General features: G+C 36.2%; 1 protein-coding gene across 1 annotated transcript in view; it reads left to right on the top strand.

Moving 5' to 3' along the window:
* Nucleotides 1-21,235, top strand: part of LOC126457505 (protein muscleblind-like) — a 611,133-nt gene extending 589,898 nt beyond the window's left edge. The window contains exon 12 of the mRNA XM_050093840.1: nucleotides 16,020-21,235. Coding sequence (XP_049949797.1) covers nucleotides 16,020-16,237 — 218 coding nt within the window. The 3' untranslated portion in view covers nucleotides 16,238-21,235. The remainder of the gene's footprint in view (nucleotides 1-16,019) is intronic.
* Nucleotides 21,236-21,509: the final 274 nt, after the last annotated feature.

Here is a 21,509-nt window from a genome sequence, read left to right as displayed (position 1 = left end):
AAGTAGAAGCAGTGTCAAAAATGTAATGAGGATTGGAGTGATGAATACAGTTAAATGTGCTCGAAAAGTTTATAAACCCAACTTCACTGCAAATTTGTAACGGTGAATTCCAGATGTGCCCCAGACTGAATCTAGGATTGACAATCTGATGACACAAGGCAAATAAGAATATAATAAAGAACTAGATGACATTTAACTTCGAATAATGACAAATTCCATTGACATCAAGTTGCTGCATAACACATGTGATATCCTGAGAATCCGCCCACAGATACTTAAAAGTTTCTTATAAAAAATAAGTTAAGACTGTATCTCTCTGCAGTTCAGAATTGTGTTACACTTATAGTAGATTCATAATGTATCGTACTACATTAGCAATGTAAATATTATGTACCTCTGTTATGTACAAGTGACTTAGACTTACTGATTTAAAAGGATGTGGGGAGCCCCACTTGCAGCATTGATTGTGGTGTCTGGGAAATACTTCTCCAAAGATTTCAGTTGGTGTATTTATATATTTATTGATTGACTGATTAGCTCCCATATTGTGTGTAATAAATTCCATTAAGTTTAATCTTCTCGGGCCTCCACCCTGGTGACAGAATTTCAATGCAGCCACCTGGCTGGAAGCTTGAGAAAATTTCATCAGCAGTATGTGCCAGGAAAGTCTACATTCACATGTTTAATCTGGATTTTTAATTGATTTAGCTTTAATTTGTTAATGTGTCTATTTACTCTTCACTGTTCAAATAAACAGCCATCTGTGTTATTGTATGTAGATAACCTATGCCAGGATCGTTCATGATCAGATGTACCTAGCAGTTGAAGTAAATTTCATTCAGTTAAATTTAAAATTACAAATTATGTTGTTTTCGTTTTATTTATTTTTAATCCTATGTACCTAATTAGTGAGGAACTTGCTTGAATGTAGGATAAGTGAATAAAGAAATACATTTCACAGAGATTATTACAATGTAAACTGAAATATACCAAATCAAATGTAAAGAATGGTCCAGTCATAACAGTTCAGTGAAATATTTTTGCAAATGAACCTGATTAATTGATATTTACAGAATCTGCAAAACATTGACTAGTCAATGTGTACAGATATTTACTGATAGCTAAAGGATTCTGATAACCAATCAACTACATATGTATTAAAATGTAGAATGTTACAAGCACAAATATTACTTAACCCACTTTTATCACAAAACAAAGTTCCTGAGAATTAAGTTACCGCAAGTGGAACAGAACTGCAGATTATAACCAATTAAAGAAATTGTTAGAGTTGACATAAATAATCATCTACAGTATAGAATAATTTTTCTGTTAGGCTCTTTTTAAGTTGCTGTTTAAATTTTGTAGGTTCACTGGCAGCAGGTTTGCTTTAAGGAGAGAGAACTTTTGTACTTGTGTAATGCACTTCTTTTTTAAAATACTAAGGATTTATAGTACAGAATGTAAGGCCAAGTTTTTTCCTTGTATTGTGATTGCAATACGAGTTGTGTGATATGTATGGGAACTAAGTCTTTAAAATAAAACACATCAGTAAGTCTATATGTTGAAACATTGGTGTCAGAATTCCTAATTTTTTAAAGAGGAATGCCTAGGACGAATCCCTATACATCAATGAAGCTATAGAGTCAGCCTCATATACTTGTCATTTATACTGTAAAATTTTAGTGATCTTAATGTGTCAGGTAAATAGCTCTCTGCAGTTTTTATTCTCAAGGAGAGATAGAAAGCTACTATTTTAGTCTTGGAAACAGTATAGCCACAGCTGCAGAATTTATTTCCATACAGAGCCAATATACATTTATAGTTTCATAGCTTAGTTTCTGACTTCCAATGTTATTTCACCAAAGATCCATTACAATTTAAATGTTCCAGCCAGTATGGGAGTTCTAAGAGCTTATTTGTTATTGACTGTATGTTAATAGTAATATACTTAATAGGAATATAATTAGTAGTTAATTAAATATTAATATAATTAATATTAATATATATGTTGTATGTGCCTGTTCTAATTATTGTCTTTGTGTTAAATGTGAACTAACTACATAGTGAGCAGGTTCCTTTTGACAGCTTTTGTGGTTGGACTGTTCCTTATATTTCATGCTACAACCAAGCAAACGTTTTGTTCCCCAGTGTTCTTTTTACGCAGTTATATACATCTTACCCATAAGATAGATGTGAAGCAGTGACTTCCAAGATCTTTGTACTGATTACTTAGATTTTTAAACCCCATACTTTTTATGTACCAGGTATTTTTCAGAGGTCATTACTAAATTTTATTATTTCATCATTGCCCCAGAACCAAATAGGGAAGTCATGTCACTTAAGTACATCAAGAATAATTAGATATTTATAGTACAAGTTGTGGAAAGCCTTTGTAAAATGCCCTGCTGCCAATTTCCTATACATTTCAGTAAAATTACGTGGCACTACCAATAAGGATCACAGTCTTTTTAACTCAATCCCCTAGACTACTGTACAATATCATCCACAACACAATCCAGAGCATCAGGATGAATCATACACCGATCCAAATATTTATGTAATAACTCCAAGACTCCTTTTCCATGGCTGTCAGCACATATGAGTATTTTGTTATTTTCTGACAGTTCTTTCTGCAGCTTTTTTCTGGATTTACTTTTCTTTTTGCATTCCCTCTGAGATCAGTAGGAGGTTGTACTACATATTCAGATTTCTCATTTTATGCTGTTTCCTGAAACTTTTTAAGTAGACTTTTGAGGGTAGGATATCTATCTTCAAGCATCTGTCATTTCAAGTCTTTAGTATCTCCATGATGCACTTTTGTGGCTCACATAAACCTGTGATTGTATGTGATGCCCTCCTTTATACACATTAAACACCCCTCGATAGTCCTATTTGGTACAGGCCCCACCCACTTGATCTGTTTTCTAGGATAAGTCATATGAATGTTTTGTAATCAGTCTCCTTTGTAGACTGATTCCTACCACTGAATCAAAGCCTGCCACTACATTTACTTATGAATGAGCTTATGTGGTCATTCTATTTTATATTCGTACACTTGTAATAATTGTCTGATTTCAGTTTTGATCCATTGATACTGTAGTCACAAGATGCCTCCCCTCCCCCCTCTTCTCTAATAAAGTGTATAATATGGATATAATAGAGGGAAACATTTCACGTGGGAAAAATATATCTAAAAACAAAGATGATGTGACTTACCAAACAAAAGCGCTGGCAGGTCGATAGACACACAAACAAACACAAACATACACACAAAATTCTAGCTTTCGCAACCAATGGTTGCTTCATCAGGAAAGGGGGAAGGAGAGGGAAAGATGAAAGGATGTGGGTTTTAAGGGAGAGGGTAAGGAGTCATTCCAATCCCGGGAGTGGAAAGACTTACCTTAGGGGGAAGAAAGGTCAGGTATACACTCACACACACACACCCATATCCAACCGCACATACACAGACACAAGCAGACATTTGTAAAGCCAAAGAGTTTCGGCAGAGATGTGTTTGTTTGTGTGTCTGTCGACCTGCCAGCACTTTCATTTGGTTAGTCACTACAGCTTTGTTTATATATATATATATATAATAGTGGGAAACATTCCACGTGGGAAAAATTTATCAAAAAACAAAGATGATGTGACTTACCGAACGAAAGCGCTGGCAGGTCGAAAGACACACAAACATACACACAAAATTCTAGCTTTCACAACCAACGGTTGCTTCGTCAGGAAAGAGGGAAGGAGAGGGAAAGACGAAAGGATGTGGGTTTTAAGGGAGAGGGTAAGGAGTCATTTCAATCCCGGGAGCGGAAAGACATACCTTAGGGGGAAAAAAGGACGGGTATACACTCGCACACACACACATATCCATCCGCACATATACAGACACAAGCAGACATATTCAAAGGCAAAGAGTTTGGGCAGAGATGTCAGTCGAGGCAGAAGTACAGAGGCAAAGATGTTGTTGAATGACAGGTGAGGTATGAGTGGCGGCAACTTGAAATTAGCAGAGATTGAAGCCTGGTGGATAACGGGAAGAGAGGATATATTGAAGAGCAAGTTCCCATCTCTGGAGTTCGGATAGGTTGGTGTTAGTGGGAAGTATCCAGATAATCCGGACGGTGTGACACTGTGCCAGGATGTGCTGGCCGTGCACCAAGGCATGTTTAGCTACAGGGTGATCCTCATTACCAACAAACACTGTCTGCCTCTGTCCATTCATGTGAATGGACAGTTTGTTGCTGGTCATTCCTACATAGAATGCGTCACAGTGTAGGCAGGTCAGTTGGTAAATCACGTGGGTGCTTTCACACGTGGCTCTGCCTTTGATCGTATACACCTCCCGGGTTACAGGAGTGGAGTAGGTGGTGGTGGGAGGGTGCATGGGACAGGTTTTACACCGGGGGCGGTTACAAGGGTAGGAGCCAGAGGGTAGGGAAGGTGGTTTGGGGATTTCATAGGGATGAACTAAGAGGTTACGAAGGTTAGGTGGACGGCGGAAGGACACTCTTGGTGGAATGGGGAGGATTTCATGAAGGATGGATCTCATTTCAGGGCAGGATTTGAGGAAGTCGTATCCCTGCTGGAGAGCCACATTCAGAGTCTGATCCAGTCCCGGAAAGTATCCTGTCACAAGTGGGGCACTTTTGTGGTTCTTCTGTAGGAGGTTCTGGGTTTGAGAGGATGAGGAAGTGGCTCTGGTTATTTGTTTCTGTACCAGGTCGGGAGGGTAGTTGCGGGATGCGAAAGCTGTTGTCAGGTTGTTGGTGTAATGGTTCAGGGATTCCGGACTGGAGCAGATTCATTTGCCATGAAGACCTAGGCTGTAGGGAAGGGACCGTTTGATGTGGAATGGGTGGCAGCTGTCATAATGGAGGTACTGTTGCTTGTTGGTGGGTTTGATGTGGACGGACGTGTGAAGCTGGCCATTGGACAGGTGGAGGTCAACGTCAAGGAAAGTGGCATGGGATTTGGAGTAGGACCAGGTGAATCTGATGGAACCAAAGGAGTTGAGGTTGGAGAGGAAATTCTGGAGTTCTTCTTCACTGTGAGTCCAGATCATGAATATGTCATCAATAAATCTGTACCAAACTTTGGGTTGGCAGGCCTGGATAACCAAGAAGGCTTCCTCTAAGCGACCCATGAATAGGTTGGCGTACGAAGGGGCCATCCTGGTACCCATGGCAGTTCCCTTTAATTGTTGGTATGTCTGGCCTTCAAAAGAGAAGAAGTTGTAGGTCAGGATGAAGCTGGCTAAGGTAATGAGGAAAGAGGTTTTAGGTAGAGTGGCAGGTGATCGGCGTGAAAGGAAGTGCTCCATCGCAGGTAAGGAAGTGGCATCAATGGTTACAAGGATGGTTTCGGGGTAACAGATTGGGTAAGGATTCTAGGCGTTCGAGAAAGTGAAGCTGTAGGAGGATGCTCTGAACAGCCGGTGTGGATATATATATATATATATATATATATATATATATATATATATATATATATATACGTCGATAGACACACAAACAAACACAAACATACACACAAAATTCAAGCTTTCGCAACAGACTGTTGCCTCATCAGGAAAGAGGGAAGGAGAGGGAAAGACGAAAGGATGTGGGTTTTAAGGGAGAGGGTAAGGAGTCATTCCAACCCCGGGAGCGGATAGACTTACCTTAGGGGGAAAAAAGGACGGGTATACACTCGCACACACACACACACACACACACACACATACACACACACACACACACACACACACACACACACATATCCATCCACACATATACAGACACAAGCAGACATGATGTCTGCTTGTGTCTGTGTATGTGTGGATGGATATGTGTGTGTGTGCGAGTGTATACCCATCCTTTTTTCCCCCTAAGGTAAGTCTTTCCGCTCCCGGGATTGGAATGACTCCTTACCCTCTCCCTTAAAACCCACATCCTTTCGTCTTTCCCTCTCCTTCCCTCTTTCCTGATGAGGCAACAGTTTGTTGCGAAAGCTTGAATTTTGTGTGTTATGTTTGTGTTTGTTTGTGTGTCTATCGACATGCCAGCGCTTTCATTTGGTAAGTCACATCATCTTTGTTTTTAGTTGTATTTTTCCCGTGTGGAATGTTTCCCTCATATAAGAGAGAGAAGTGAAATACAAGCTAGTCATATGAAATTCTTGAGAAACAGTATTGAAGTGTCTAAGACAAACAGGTTAAGGACTGAGAGAATCAGGGAATTAAAGGAGAACCATTACAGGATAGGACAGAGGAATCAAGAGTTAGATGGTATGGACATGTCAAATGAATGGAGGAGGAGAGGATACTCAGAAAGATATACAAGATGAAAGAGAAGGGTAAAGACCAGGAAGAAAGCCAAGAGCCAAGTGGCTGAAAGGAGTGAAGGACTGTGCATGAAAGAAAGGAAAAGACTGGATGAAAGTGGAGGCACAGAGTTGGAGGGAAGACAGAAGATGATGTAGAGGCCTATTTGCCAAACAGATTTGGTAAGCAGCTGGGAACTGTACAGTATGATGATGATGATCAACAGCTGTAAATTAAGGAACATATAGTCAAGTAGTCTATAATACCCATAAAGAAGAAACTGAATCTGGGAATAAGATTTGTTATTATTAAATATTTTATGTGAGTCAGTATTCAAGTTGATGGGTTTACACTATTCCAGACCACTTTTTATGAGTACTAATTCTGTGACTTCAGAAATAAAGAGTAGGTGGTGATCAAATCTGGATGTGCGAATGCCACAGTATTCATTCTCTCATATGGAGTCAAAGGTCTCACTAGCAAAAGAAATTGGAGAGCAGCGGATAAAACTGATGTTTCCATTTAAGGTATAAGTGATGCAAGCTTTATCTCTCAGTGCATAAAATGGTGCCCTAGTTCTACAGATACTTTTCTGGAAGCTTATCACAGCTAAATGAATGTAACAGATTTATTCTCTTCAGTACCAGTGAGTACCCATATGCACCTTGAAGTACTTTTACAGAGTTTGACAGTCTTATTTCAGTTGTCTGCTTTTACTGTTTTCTTTTTCCAAATTTACTCCATGTACTTTAACTGGTGGACATCATTTCTTGTTAGTGAAACTGATTGATGCCTTGAAACATTCATTGACATGTAATCCACCATTTCTGCTATAATGTAGATTGTTACTGTTTTAATATTTTCCTATTTCTTTTAACATAATTCCTTTTCCATTGTGTAATTTATTACCTGAATATCTCAGTTTATTGAAGTAACTTGAATCCCTCATTCCTCTACTTGACTCTTGACACTTAACATTGAATGTATAGCCTTGTATTGCTAAAGCAATAAGTGCTGAGTCATCGATGGGCACATGCAAATGTGTGTGTCTCAATGATTCTGATTTCAGTGAGTGGTCTCCTTTACTTCAAAAGTATTTACATTATACCAGAGCTTTCCTACAACATTTAAAGCAGTAAGTGTGTTTAATGACCAGATCCCACTGAAACTGGAGCCCAGGAAGTTCAAGACACCATTTGGACATGGTCAGTGCTAAAACTTGAGTACTGCAATAGTTAAAAATCAAATATTTAATTTAATAACTCAACTTGATGCTGTCTCCAACTTTGTGTGTATTTTCCCTGAATACAGTAAGCCTATGCACACATTTGGCTGTCTTTGTGAGGAGCATATTTATAATTTTGCCTCCATTTGTAGGGTACACAAGTAAAATTTTATACTTAAATCCTGTACAATGTCCATTGTAGATACTTATTAGAACTGAATAAATTTTAGAAAGATGGGATCTGGATTCGCGGAAAGAAACAGAAGTTGTTGAGAGTTTCTAAGTGAACATTAGGCAATGAAAGACTGAAACAGGGGAAAGGGATACTGCAGAAAATTAATGGGCTACTTCAAGAGATGAACTAGTTCAGGAGCAGAGGATCAAATAGGCAAAATGAAAAGACCTGGAAATAATCCTTGGATGCCACACAAGATACTGAATTTAAGTGATGAAAGGTGGAAAAAATGTTAAAATGCAGCAGATGAAGTGTGCAAAAGTGAATACAGGCATTAAAAAATGAGACTGATAGAAAGTTCAAAATGGGTATGCATGTTACGAAGTTGCTTAAGCATGTATGACAAGTGAAAAGATATGGCACCTACAAGAAAAAATTAAAGAGCTCAAATGGCAAGCCACTAGTAAGAAAAGAGGGGAAAGCTTAAAGGTTGATGGATTATATAGATGGGCTATGCAAGGGAAATGAAGACAGTTTCATAGAAAAGAAAGAGAAACTAGAAGAAGAAAAAATGGGGACATGATACTGCGAAAAGAATTTGACAGAGCTATAAATGATTTAAGACAAAACAAGGTCTCGGTAATAAACGACATTCCATCTGAATTATTGATATTCTTGGGAGAGCCAGCCACAAAAGAATTACTCCACCTAGTGTGCAATACAAGCAAAATACCTTCAGACTTCAACAGTAACATAATAATTCCTGTTCCAAAAAAAGGTAGGGGGTGACAGGTGTGAATATTACAAAACTATCAGTTTAATAAGTCATTGTTGCAAAATACTGCCATGAATTATTTACAGAATAGAAAAGCTGGTAGAAGCTAACCTTGGGGAAGATCAGTTTGGGTTCCACAGAAATTTAAGAACACACCAAATCTACATTCATCACATTTGTAGATTTAAAGAAAGCTTTTGACAATGTTGACTGGAATACATTATTTGAAATTCTGAAGGTAGAAGCGATAAAATAAAGAGAGAGAAATGTTATTTACTGCCTGTACAGAAACTAGATTGCAGTTAGCAGAACTGAAGGACAGGGAAGCAAAGCAGTAGTTGAGAAGTGAATGAAACAGTGTGGAAGACAGTCTCATTCCTGTCTCAACTACTGTATCCCTTACATATCATGTCCTTGTAGCTTTTTTCTAATGTTAGTCAATCTGTCCATTGAGCAAGCAGTAAAGGAAACCAGGGAGAAATTTGGAGAGGGATTTATTGTTCAGGGAGAAGAAATAAAAACTCTGAACAATGGAAACTCCAGGTTGGAGTATCAGCAACAGGATAGATTGCTACTAATCATAAAGATGACCTACTGAGTTGTCAAGGGTAGTGGTTATATGTGCTTGAGGTTTGCTTGCCTGTGTGAATGTGTGTGTGTTGTCTTTGCTGAAGAAGGCTTTGGCTGGCATCTATAATTTTTTCATTGTGTCTGCCTGCAGCTCAATGGGTCATCTTTGCAGTGAGTAGCAATCTATTTTTTTCCTAATTTTGTAAGTAAAACTTTGAGGTTTTTGATGACATTCTAATTCTGTCAGAGACAGCAAAGTTCTTGGAGGAGCAGCTGAATGGAATGGGTAGCCCTGAAAAGAGATTATGGATGAACATCAAAAAGAATCAAACAAGGCAATGGAATGTAGTCAAATTAAATCAGGCAATTTTGAGGCAATTAGATTTTGAAACGAGAAAGTAAAAATATAAGATGATTTTACAATTTGGGAAGCAAAATAACATGATTGCCAAATTACAGATGCCAAAGTACAGGTGATGTAGTACACAGACTGGGAATAGCAAGAAAAACATTTCTTAAAAAAGAAATATTTATTAACATATAAAATTTAAATTATTAGAAAGTCTATCCTAAAGATATGTGGTTAAATTATAGCTTTATGCAGAACTGAAACATGGACAATAAACAGTTTAGACAAGAAGAGAATAGAATCTTTGGAAATGTGTTGCTACATATGAATGCTGTAGCTTAGGTGAGTAGACTGAATAACTAATGAGGAGTTACTGAATCAAGTTGGGGACAAATAAATTTGCAGCACTATCTTACTGAAAAAAGATTTTTTTAGGACACATTTAGAAGAAACAAGGTATTGTCAGTTTAGTAATGGAGGGATTTATGGAAAAGGTGAGGAGGTTGAGAGAGATCAAGATTGGAATGCAGTAAGCAGATTCGAATGTATGTAGGCTGCAATAGTTATGTAGAGACGAACAGGCTTGCAGAGGATAGATTAGTGTGGAGAGTTTCATAATACCATTCTTACAAAGTGAGGTGGTACAGTGGTTAGCACACTGGACTCACATTTGGGAGAACGATGGATCAAACCTGCTTCCAGCCATCCTGATTTAGATTTTACATGATTTCCCTAAATCGCTTCAAGTAAATGCCAGGATGGTTCCTATGAAAGGGCACGGCCAACATCGTTCTCCATCCTTTCCTAATCTGATGGGACTGATGACCTCGCTGTTTGGTCCCCTTCCACTGAATGAGCCAACCAACACCATTCTTTGGACTCAAGACTACAACAATGTGGTGGTCTGATCTGCCAGATATTTGGCCAGTCATGTAACATTCATAATGAGTCTCAACTTGGGGTGATAATAAGAGGTTACGTCTGTGTTTAAATTGCTTATTTTATTGACACATCTGTCAGACTTTTTTATGACTGACAAAGAATGACCATATCTCTAGCAAATAAAATAATTTAAAGGATACGCCGATTGGTGAGTAGTGTTTTAATGTTATCTATTTATTTATTTGGTTAATGAAAGACTAATTGATTCATATTTAGAGTCATTTATTACACACTGAATCACTCTACACATCCACATGGCTTCATCATAATGATATTTAATGCTTACACGGTATGTTGGTGAAGTTTCCTTACATTAGGAATGTTTGCTGCTTAAACCAGTTGTTAAGTTGCTCCACAGATAACTATTGAAAGATTTGAGGTTATAGAAACATGCAAGTCATTGAATTGGTTCTCCTCTAAGTCTAAATCTCTCATGGCAAGTATCATTCAGTGCATTCCAAACAATGCAGCTGAAATGTGTCAGAGCACTGTAACATATAAACTGTGTTTCCTCTTATCTGCTGGGCACATCCTGCAGCAAGCCTCTCATATGTTGTAAATAAAGTCTTTATAGAAATCACTTTTAAAACATTCTGGGATAACACATAGACCTGACAATCCTCTAAATTCCAGCCCTTTCCTTTGATCTTCAACTGCTGCTGGCATCTAACTTGAATTGAATCACGAGGATTTTTATTCACCCACAAATGTTTGTTGGAAAAATATGCTATTCAAAATGTTGTCTCATATGCAAATAAGACTGAAGACATTAGCAATGGTTCAACAGATAAAGCAATAAACCATCTACAAAAGTTCTCCTGTGGTTAGTGATTGGCAATTGAAAGTCTCTGCACTCACTGAACACGATGCAGTTACATGAACTGCACATGATATTTCCTTCATGTGATGGTACTAGCCATATCACATTTTATGACCATGTGTCATGTGCTGACATGTAGATCTCCTTTGATAGCTTGCAGAATGCAGTCTTCCCAGTCAGACATATGATCAAAACTTGGTCTACCTTGATCCACAATTTGCGGTACTATGGATCCCATCTTACTGATATAGAAATAAACAACAGCAAGGACTCATTGGTTTGGCTGTCTTCTCTCTGGAATTCATTTTCTAGAGCCTTGCAATTTCATTCGAATTATCATTTGCATGACCGTACATAACAATCATATCTGTCTGCTTGTGAAATGTAAACATGTCCTGTCATGATTAAATGACAACTCACTATTGCTATTAAAATATTCAAGCAGACTTATGCCAGATGCACATAAATTTCAAAAGTATACTTCTCTCTATAGCATCAAATTGTCATTAATGTTACAGTGAGTGCATGAAAAGATTGACTTATATTGATAATATCACCTTATCATAGAAAATAGATTTCAATTATTGGCTGGAACTTCAACTGTTGGATTTTACCTCAAAGCACATTGAACATTAACTTTCAACACAATCAAAAAAATTAATGATTTTTCCCACATGTTTATGCATACTTTGATTCTTGAACACTTGGAGTATTAAGTGATTGAAAGATACCTTTTCGCTGGAACTAGTTTGTGGGAAGACTGGCAGAGAAATGTGTGCAGTTCAGTGTCCAATACGATAGGTACATACACAACTCATGGCAAGATACATAACAAAAGTAATCATCCTCAGATTCGCCAAATATTAAAGAGCACCACTGAAACAAATGGCAGAGCAAATTGACACTAGAAGGCAATCAATATCTTAGTAACGCAGTTTTTGTCACCACTTTCCCATCCAGATGTACTTTTTCTCTAAATAACTTCTGCCAGACGCCTGCATAGTCCCTTAAACAAAGTGGTGTCTGACTTTCTTATCCATTGTATATAGACCACACAATATTTTGAAATATCTTTTCTGAGAGATTCTACATTATTTCACTTCATAGATTATGAGAGAATTTTAGTACACTGACATGCCATGTACAAAACAGCATATCTTGAAGAGAGTAATGTTATTAACGGAAGAATAATTGAAATACTTTGGTCATGAGCATGTCTATAATTACTTTTGTGAATCTGTAGTACCTCATCTAACAGACTTAACTACAGATGGAGACACCGAAAAAGAAAACAAAGTTGTAACAACTCTTCAAGAATACCCAGAATCAAAAATCATCTCCATAGCTAAAGATCAGAAATCATTATGTAGTAGTAAAATCACAAGCACTCAACATAGCAAGGTACACTGCAACACTCAAAACATTAAAAATAAAAGTCAGAGCAAGGATAAAAAGAAAACTCTTCAAAAATTGTGTGGCAAAAAATAATGTGAAGTGGCAACTACATATGAGGAAACAATGAAGATCTCTGTAGAAAAATCCTAGAACTCTCAAATGCAAACTGGAGAATTAAAGCCATTTTAGTTGAGTACCTGAAAGATTAGAACTGCAAATCTTTTCAGTATTTTAGTTTTTTTTAAAAAAGAGAAAGGACTCGATCAATAAAACAGACAGAAATTCAGGACAAGGGCAAATAACTTTACGAGTTTCTAAAAACTGGGAACCATAATACTAAAAAGAAAAGTGATGAATGAATAAAGACAAACCATAAATGCTCATTATGTTATGCACATCTGACTGAATTTAGCGAAGAAGACTAATGAATTACTTTCACTTCAAGCATGGAATACAACGTTTTATTTTAGATGCATATTTTTGCCAATAACTGAGTGCCAGAATGATATACAAACAGTTATTTGACAAATTTAGGTTAAAGAGTCAGGAAATAATACATAAATGATGTCAACCAACTTGAAAGACAACCAGAGCCATCTAAACACTACTTTTCTTTCATTGTTTCTCCTTATTCTCCCTCAAACATCAGAATTTCTATGTGACTTAATGCAAATTGATTAAAATGTATATGAAAAGCTAATGATTTGGAGGAGTAACACATACAGCTGCAGATCTGACCTCTATTTTCAAACATGATTGCATTTGTGTTTAATTGAATTGCCTTCTTTTATTACCATTGAGGAAGTGTAGAGGGGGACACAAAAATAGCAAGAATTTCTTTTTTGCTGATAGATGGGTTTAACTATGCATTCTGATGCCAAACTGTTTTGGGTCTGTTGACCAAATATTGTATGTGTAGAAGTTTCAGTTGGGTCAATGTTCTTGTAAATGCTGTCTTATGTATTAGCTAGTTTTTGTTTCACTTCTTCTTTGTCCTCGATACTTCCCTTTTAGTTACTTTTTTTTTAATAAAATGAATCACTTGCACCCATACCTAGTATAAACTGTTTGAAACTCAGTGATGAGTGATCATCACCATGGTTACAGTGATGAAGTAAAACCTTTGACCACAATATAGGCAGTTTCTTTAGAGGAGCCTCATACAGCCATTTTAGTACTTGAATAAAGTGCTGATGATTTAACTTTTATATCTTTGTGGATCAACTTCATGCTAGAGTGTTCACTTCAGTCATGAAAATTAAGATGGCTTCTATTGGCTTAAATGTCATTTTGTTTCAAGGGCCTAAACAGAACACTATGTCTCATCACCTGTATCAACTTTTGATTAACACCTTATGTTAACTGTTTGTTCTGTCACATCTGCCACTGAAAAATCACTGAACACGTGAAACAGCATTGTTGAAAACAAGCTCTCTGACCTTATTGACATGTCTGCATGGAGACCATTTGGCCAACTGACTTAAATCAGTGAATAAGTAGAGCCACCTAGATGGAGATCCTGTCTCCAGAACCTCTCCACCCACTGTTATTTTTTGGCTCAACTATGTATATGTATTTAGAATGTTAGGTTTATGATTCCTGATTGTCCAACTATGAATGTTGCTTGTTGAAATGCATCCAAAATGGCCACAAAATTTCAGTGATCACAAACAGGTGTTTCAGAATCCTACAGCTGAGAGATATGTTTGTTTGCATCTGTTCCAATATTATTCTTGTTCACTGATATGTTTAACCTTTCTGCCAAATGGCTACAATAATCATACTTATCAGTGGATTGTTGGTGTATACTTCTGTTTTGTATTTCAGTACCATCGCATCCCAATGTGCTAAACAGTGTATTATCTATATTTGGAAATAACCAAGGTAGAAGAAGTTTTTGCATTATTGTGAAACTGAAACACACATATCACATGTGCTTCATTATAAGAAAGAGACCACTTACCATACACGGTACTATACTGCTTTCCAGAGCAAAAAATAACTCAAAAAGGTCACTGTGTCTCATAGATTGCATATCAAATAGAATGAACTTGATTGAAAGTTTAGAACATGTGGTATGGCTTAAACGAAATAGTTCAAGGGAAAGATTTTATATTTGAGCCTAGAACATATTAGGAATAAAGAGCTGGTTGTCTCAGTTTGATATAGCACAACTAATTTCCATATGGGCATCAACACAGTACATAAACTAGTAAATGATGGTGTAACTGAATGGTGCCTATGAGGTCTACAGGAAGTGAAAGCTATTCTCCTTGAAAAGTGGTACCCAGTTCAGCAAGGACCGAGGTAGGAGTACTGTGAGCACCAAAATTCTTCTGAAAAGAATTCCAGACATGATCTATAAAATTCTGGTTGTGAGACCATGCTTTGGAAAATTGTTTCCTGTTGAAGATGTTCACCCTGTAATTGGCTCTCAGTGCCCCCCCCCCCCCCAACACACACACACACACACATCTATTTATGCATGTTTTATGGACAATAATGGGTTCCAGCGTCATGTCAAATTGAAAGATGGTGGCTGTCAGTTTGAGGAGCAGGTCTCGATTTGTGAGCAGTCCAGTTAGCATCTTAAAGTGCCTGTTACAAATACTCTTCCCCCTTTGTTAGGTGATAAGCTGTGATTGGTCACCTCAAATACATACCACCTTCATAAAGCTTTCTGATTTCACTGCTCTATTATATTACTGTTATGGTGTCTACAGCAGAGGAACTCTAAATGCAATAGAGCCACAGCCCTGTTTACTTGAGGGCATGATATAAAATATCTTTGATTGGCACCTATCATAGACCTTTGCTGTCTGAACCTTCTGGAGACCAAACCTACATGAGAATTTGTTGGCATCATTTTTGAACAGCAAATTTTTATCTACCTTTACATTTGTTGCACTTGCATTCAAACTGTTAATGGCTCCCCTCCATTGTATCAAGTAAATAATGGTTCAAGGGAATTTGATTAAGAACCATTACCATGTTAACACCATACTTACATTTTGGACCAGTTGATTTTCTTGGCTTATTGCTGCTTTTGTGATTTTTCTCTAATTGTAGAAAGCAGGATTTGTGCAAACATTTACTGTAGTCATTATCTCTGTAGTGCCAAAATGACTTGAGTTGATGAAATTTGTTGGCTGTACATGCAGCTGTCATGGCGAAGAAAATAATTTGACAGTAATGTTGGGATTCCATTTCTCTCTTATTGTAAATGCACTTTATCAAAACTGTGTGAGGGAATAGCTACAGTTGAATCCTAGGCACCATCTTTAACTCCTCATATTTAGTCTGTGTAGCATGATGTACAAAATTTTCATTTGTTGGTAATGTGTAACAGCACGACAAGCACACATTACTCCCAAACAGTTACAGAAAATGTGAATGTCTCTCTGCCCTGCTTCATTTGTAACTAGCTGTAGAGTTTTGTCATTATGAAATTTTTGTTGCAGGTCACGTGGAGGTTGTGGACATGAAAGTTACTGTTTGCCGGGATGCAGTGAAGGGGAAATGTGTTCGCCCACTGTGTAAATATTATCACATCCCTATTCCACTGCCCCCGGCTAATGAGATGGTGCAACTGGAGGATCAAGGACATACGACTACATCCGATAATGTCCTTCCATCAAATCGCATACTTTCTCAACAAGTATTTGCGTTTAATTCCTAGTTTACACTAATATGATGATATTTGTTACATGATTTGTAGAGTGTTTTGTTTACTTATCAAAGAAATCAACTTGTTTATTACAATGTTTATATCATTATAATTATTGTAACAATTATAAAGTCATAAAATGACAAAGAATATCTTGATGCATAACGTTAATTTTGCATTATATAGTTCTAACATGACAGGTTGCCGAGGCATTGTGAATGTGGAGTGTGCAGATACACAGTGGGCAGCCGATGGAAGAGGCCTGTCCTTCTGTAGGAGCGCTCAAGTCCACAAGATACACTGAGAGGGAAGGTTTTTATACTCACTGTCCTAGTTTCTTTTTGTATTACATAAATAATTCCCTTCTAAAGGGGTGGTTAACGAAAATATTGTTTTGTATCGTTCCCTGTATAGAATAGTAGTTTAACAAATGTGCTCCTAGGTCTTGAAGTAACTAGTGGGGAAGCTTAAGGCCTGAGAGTCTCCCACTGAGTGTGAAAGTTGGACATAAATATATTATTATCAGTGGGAGAACAAAAGAAGAAATGAAGGTGTAAGTGAGATAGACGGGGATTATCAGCACTGGCAGGTTACAGACTGAGTCACCACATTTCAATTAATCTGAATGAAATATACAGATAAAATATAATTTTATTGTTTATTAGATTACAATGTATTTGATTGTATGACTTGGCAGGAAAACTAAATAATGCAAACATCAACATACTGACTTTATAAAATCTTTTGATATTTATTTGTAATAATTTGTGTAAGATCTGTATAAGTAATTTTTCATTAAAATATGATATAAAAGACTGTCTAAAGTCACTGCCACAGTGTTGCTTTATTTGTCATGTGTCTGTACTATTCTCAATTGTTATATCCTGCCAGGACATACGTGCAGATGAAAAGAAAAAAAAAAATCAGTCATTGGTTCTAGTCAAATGAGTGATTGTAACTCAGTCTCTAACTGGTGTTCTGTCCTTAGAGGCTGTGACAAAAACATATTTGGATATTTACCTTAAATTGTACATAGTGCAAACAGGACCAAAGAGCCTCGCAAGAATGAATGTATGTAATCTGGAGGTCTTCTTTGCACTAAATCTTTACTGTACTCCGTGATATCTCTCAGATGAAAGAAGTGCCACATTTTTTAAAACTGAAGTAAATGTTCCTGTACAGCATTTAAGAATCAGAGTTACATCAGGGCGAAAGATTTTTCCTTCATAGCAGGCTCAATAGTGTGTTGTTTTGGTTGGATTCTGTCGGTAAACAGTCAAGTTGCCCAATGTCAGTGAATTGGTATTTGGTATTAAAGGGCAAGATGTTACTGTATATATGTAAAATCTTTTACAGTCACATACCTTGTTGAAACAGAAATGTGATAATGAAGTATTTGAGATAATAATAAATTCTCTTTAGTGGATGAAACTCTTCTGTCATCTTGTTTTTATATTAATTATGTTGTTTGTACTAGCCTTCAGTATTACAAACTGATCCTCATCACAAATCATCCACATCTTATAAACGTATAGGCCACAGATCTGGTGTTGTTGTACAAGGGAATGTTCTATGTATATATATGTATATGTGCAAGAATACACGAACTAACGTTAATAATGAACAATTTTTGAGAAATGATTGTTGCTTTTATTACGGAGTTAGAAGTAGTGACTAATGAAAATTTAGGCCATGTTGTTGAAGTGAGTCTTTCCCTTTAATACCAAGGTTTAGAAGAGTGAGCTTCCAAAATTGACTGTAGTCAAGGGTCTAGGCAGCATTTTTACTGAACAGTTCCGGCAGAGCAGGGTTAGCTTGAGTCGCTGCTTGCTAGCTTCTAGATGTTACCATAATAATGGCTTTGATCACTTGTTTTAATCCCAGTCACAAATGCATAAGATAAAGGACACAACGGAAAACTGAGCATTGCTAGCTTGTTGTCCGCAGGTTGTATTTCCCAGATTCAGACAGTTGTTGTCGTGCACCTGGGACTCGAGAGCGTTCTGCTACTCCTTAATTCAAACCTCACTGTGGCTTACTGGGAAACAAAGCACTTCCATTCTTGCTACCAATTACCTTTAAATAAATTCCCATATTCCACATAGACACTAAACAAACAAAGTGCCACAGATTAGATTCCCATGGCTCCATTCACAGATGTTGTAAGATTTTTTATCATATAGAGTTTATGCTGTAGTTATACATTAGTAATGTAATAAAATAAAATGTAATGTGATAAAGGTAGATAATGTATTCCCTCAGTAATTATTTATGTAGGTAAGAGTACTTGTGTATTCATTCAAGAATGGACATGCTTTGTTTAAAGCAATATATACCCTTGCATTTTTACATAGCATGTAACCTATTACTTGAGTGTGAAGATGTAGTTTTAGCTTTCTTTCTGTATGCTTAGATCCAATAACTGACCCAGCCACAAATAAAATATTTAGTTTGGCTGCGAAAAAGCTCTCGTGGGTATATGTAGATCAGAATTCCACACAGAGCTTTATATGGATTATTCCTTGTATAATGCAGTGCATGCGCGCATTCGTTCACGTGTGTGTGTAGACTGCTTTTCAGGACAGAGAATGATTCATTGTAATGTTCTAGAGATCTCATAGCTATTCAAAACTACACTTCCTAGGCTATCAGTATATTCAGTACATTTAGAGATATATTTTAATGTGCATGTTGTTCCACTGGAAAGTGACAGATGTAATATACATACTTTGTGTACCATTATATAGATTAAAAATATAAATTTTTATCATAATTATTTTGGCTCATATATAATATATATAAATATATATATGTTACACGTATAAAGGAAATTATAAAATAATGTAACTGTCTTCAATTTCCAGTGGATTCAAATAGAAGGGATCTTTTCAATGTCATGTTAAACTTGCTCATCATTCATTTACACCTCAAGATTAAGCCTAAAAAATGTATCTATTAATTTCATATATTTATAAGATTGGACACAGTACACATTCAGACAAACTTAATATCATGCCAGTTTTCACATATGCATAGCTTTTACTTGCATGCCTTACTTTAATTCTGAAAAGATTCCTTTTTGTTTGAAATACAAAAATTTATAATGTCCATTCACCACTAGGGCTCAGAAGTCCACTGTTACAAGCATAGATGATACAAGCTTAGGTTAAACACATCCTACTGAGGGGAAAGGAGGACTGTACACCATAATTTGTACATACCGAAAATATAGAGAGTAAGTTTTCTCTTTAATTTTGGTAAAGATTTAGCTTTCATCAGGCTTTTTGGCAACCCTGCAAGCAGCTTGATTAGGTCATGCATTATTTACTTTAACTATCCCAGGCTCAGCTAACAAACACTGAATCTAAGGAAACCATCATAATGTAAATTGTATGTTTATGCACTAAAAACAACAATGAACATGTAAATAATTATATATGAGGCATCATACAATTTCTTTATGTTGCACCTTGGACAGTTGTATTTGTGTTTGAACATTACTAGCAAAAGCATAATTCCCCCCTTGACTATAAGAAATCAAGGCCTGTTTCCCACTCTTTCACTTGTCTTGTAGGCTGATTGTCTTTGAGTCCAGTGTACTGTATCTAGTTGAATCTATTTTTGAAGATCAAAGAAGATTTAAAACATGGGTCACTTTTGGGAAAAGTGGATCTCATATAGGATGTGACAGTGACTCATTATTTTTTGATTTCATCCATCATTTTGTGATATTTTTAGTATGGTTGTTATTTAAGTATCACTATAATCATTAATTGTACCTTGTTGTGTTATTGTTAGATTATACAATTTATATTACAGTATTTAGAAATGAGGAGAAAATGGACAGTAAAAGAAATATTTTATTTTTTGAAATTACTCAGATGTTCACGTAATGTCATTAAAAATAGGTGAGAAGTTTGAGTGTTGACTCTCATTCCATACCTGATTTTCTCCTTATTACTGAATAACATGTATAACAATTAGGTGTTGCAATGTGTATAACACATGCACCTATTCTCTGTGGAAGTTAATATCTGCAATGAGTGGATAGAATATTGATCACACCAAAGTTCCAAAATGTGATTATTTTTTAAAAAATGGTTATTTATACAAAGAATATGTCTTTCAAGATATTTTGCATGTGAAATATGGATAGACTGAACATTTAATTTGTTGTACTGATTGTGCCAAAGAATCAGCATTGAACACTCGTGGCATGAAGTGGGAAGTGAACTGCTTTTTTTCATATTAGTACATAGAAATATTTGTGTGTAGTTTTCTTTAAATATTCTTTAAAGCATACAGCACATGGGCAGAAATTATAGGAAAAAAGGAGACACTTTCGGCATAATGAATACAACAAATGTTTCAGATTGCTCAGATTTAAGTATATTTTAAGGAAGTGGAAACTTGTGTTTGATGACACACAACTATTGTACTAAATTTGTAAATTCCTCTTAATATTAGAGGGGTCATACCACAGTCTGAGGTATAATGCATTCCTGCCATAAAACACACTGGAACTCATTTTAACAATTTTCACAAACTTTTGACTGACCTACATTTAACCTACATCAAAAATATCTTGAAAGAATTTTAAATCAGTTTTTGTGAAGACATCTCTGATCCCATTATACTTTTTGTTAATGTTGATAATAGTAATAGTTTCAATTGAGAAATGATCAGTTTTTTTCTGTGCCAATCTTACATTCCACATCAAATTATGATGATAATTGTAACATTATATATTGTTCTCATTATGTCTTTGTTCACTTAAATTAATATTTAATCTTTATTGTTATTCATGAGTTGTCTTCACATATCACTGAATAGGTAAACACAGTCTAACCCCATGAAATGAGGCAGATATTACTCCTTCAGATGCATGATCGGGTATAAACCACTTTCATCTAAACACACATGTAACTGTGATGGAAGTGACAAAAGTAAATATAAAGTATCCCTATTCCCCATTTTCTGAATACAGTAGTTAATAAATAATAAAGAGAACCATTGCATTTTTATTTCATTATATTTATGACCACTACTTTCCTTCTATTGTGATTTTATTAATTGTGCCTCTTCATAATCACTTTCTTTTATTAGTCAGTTTACCTGAAGAAATAAAACTTTCCACCAGAAAATAGTACCAACTAGCATGTTAGCGTGATTTTGTCCTGCAACCATTGGAAATGGAATTATCACCAGACATATGTTTTTGTATGACACAGCGTGATTTGTGGTAATATACATCCAACATTTCATTGTCTTGTCTTCATATTTT

Source organism: Schistocerca serialis, chromosome 2 (genome assembly GCF_023864345.2).
Source record: "Schistocerca serialis cubense isolate TAMUIC-IGC-003099 chromosome 2, iqSchSeri2.2, whole genome shotgun sequence".
Taxonomy (NCBI): Eukaryota; Metazoa; Arthropoda; class Insecta; order Orthoptera; family Acrididae; genus Schistocerca; species Schistocerca serialis.
Note: the sequence above shows the minus strand (reverse complement) of the source record. Positions and strands in the feature narration are given on the sequence as shown.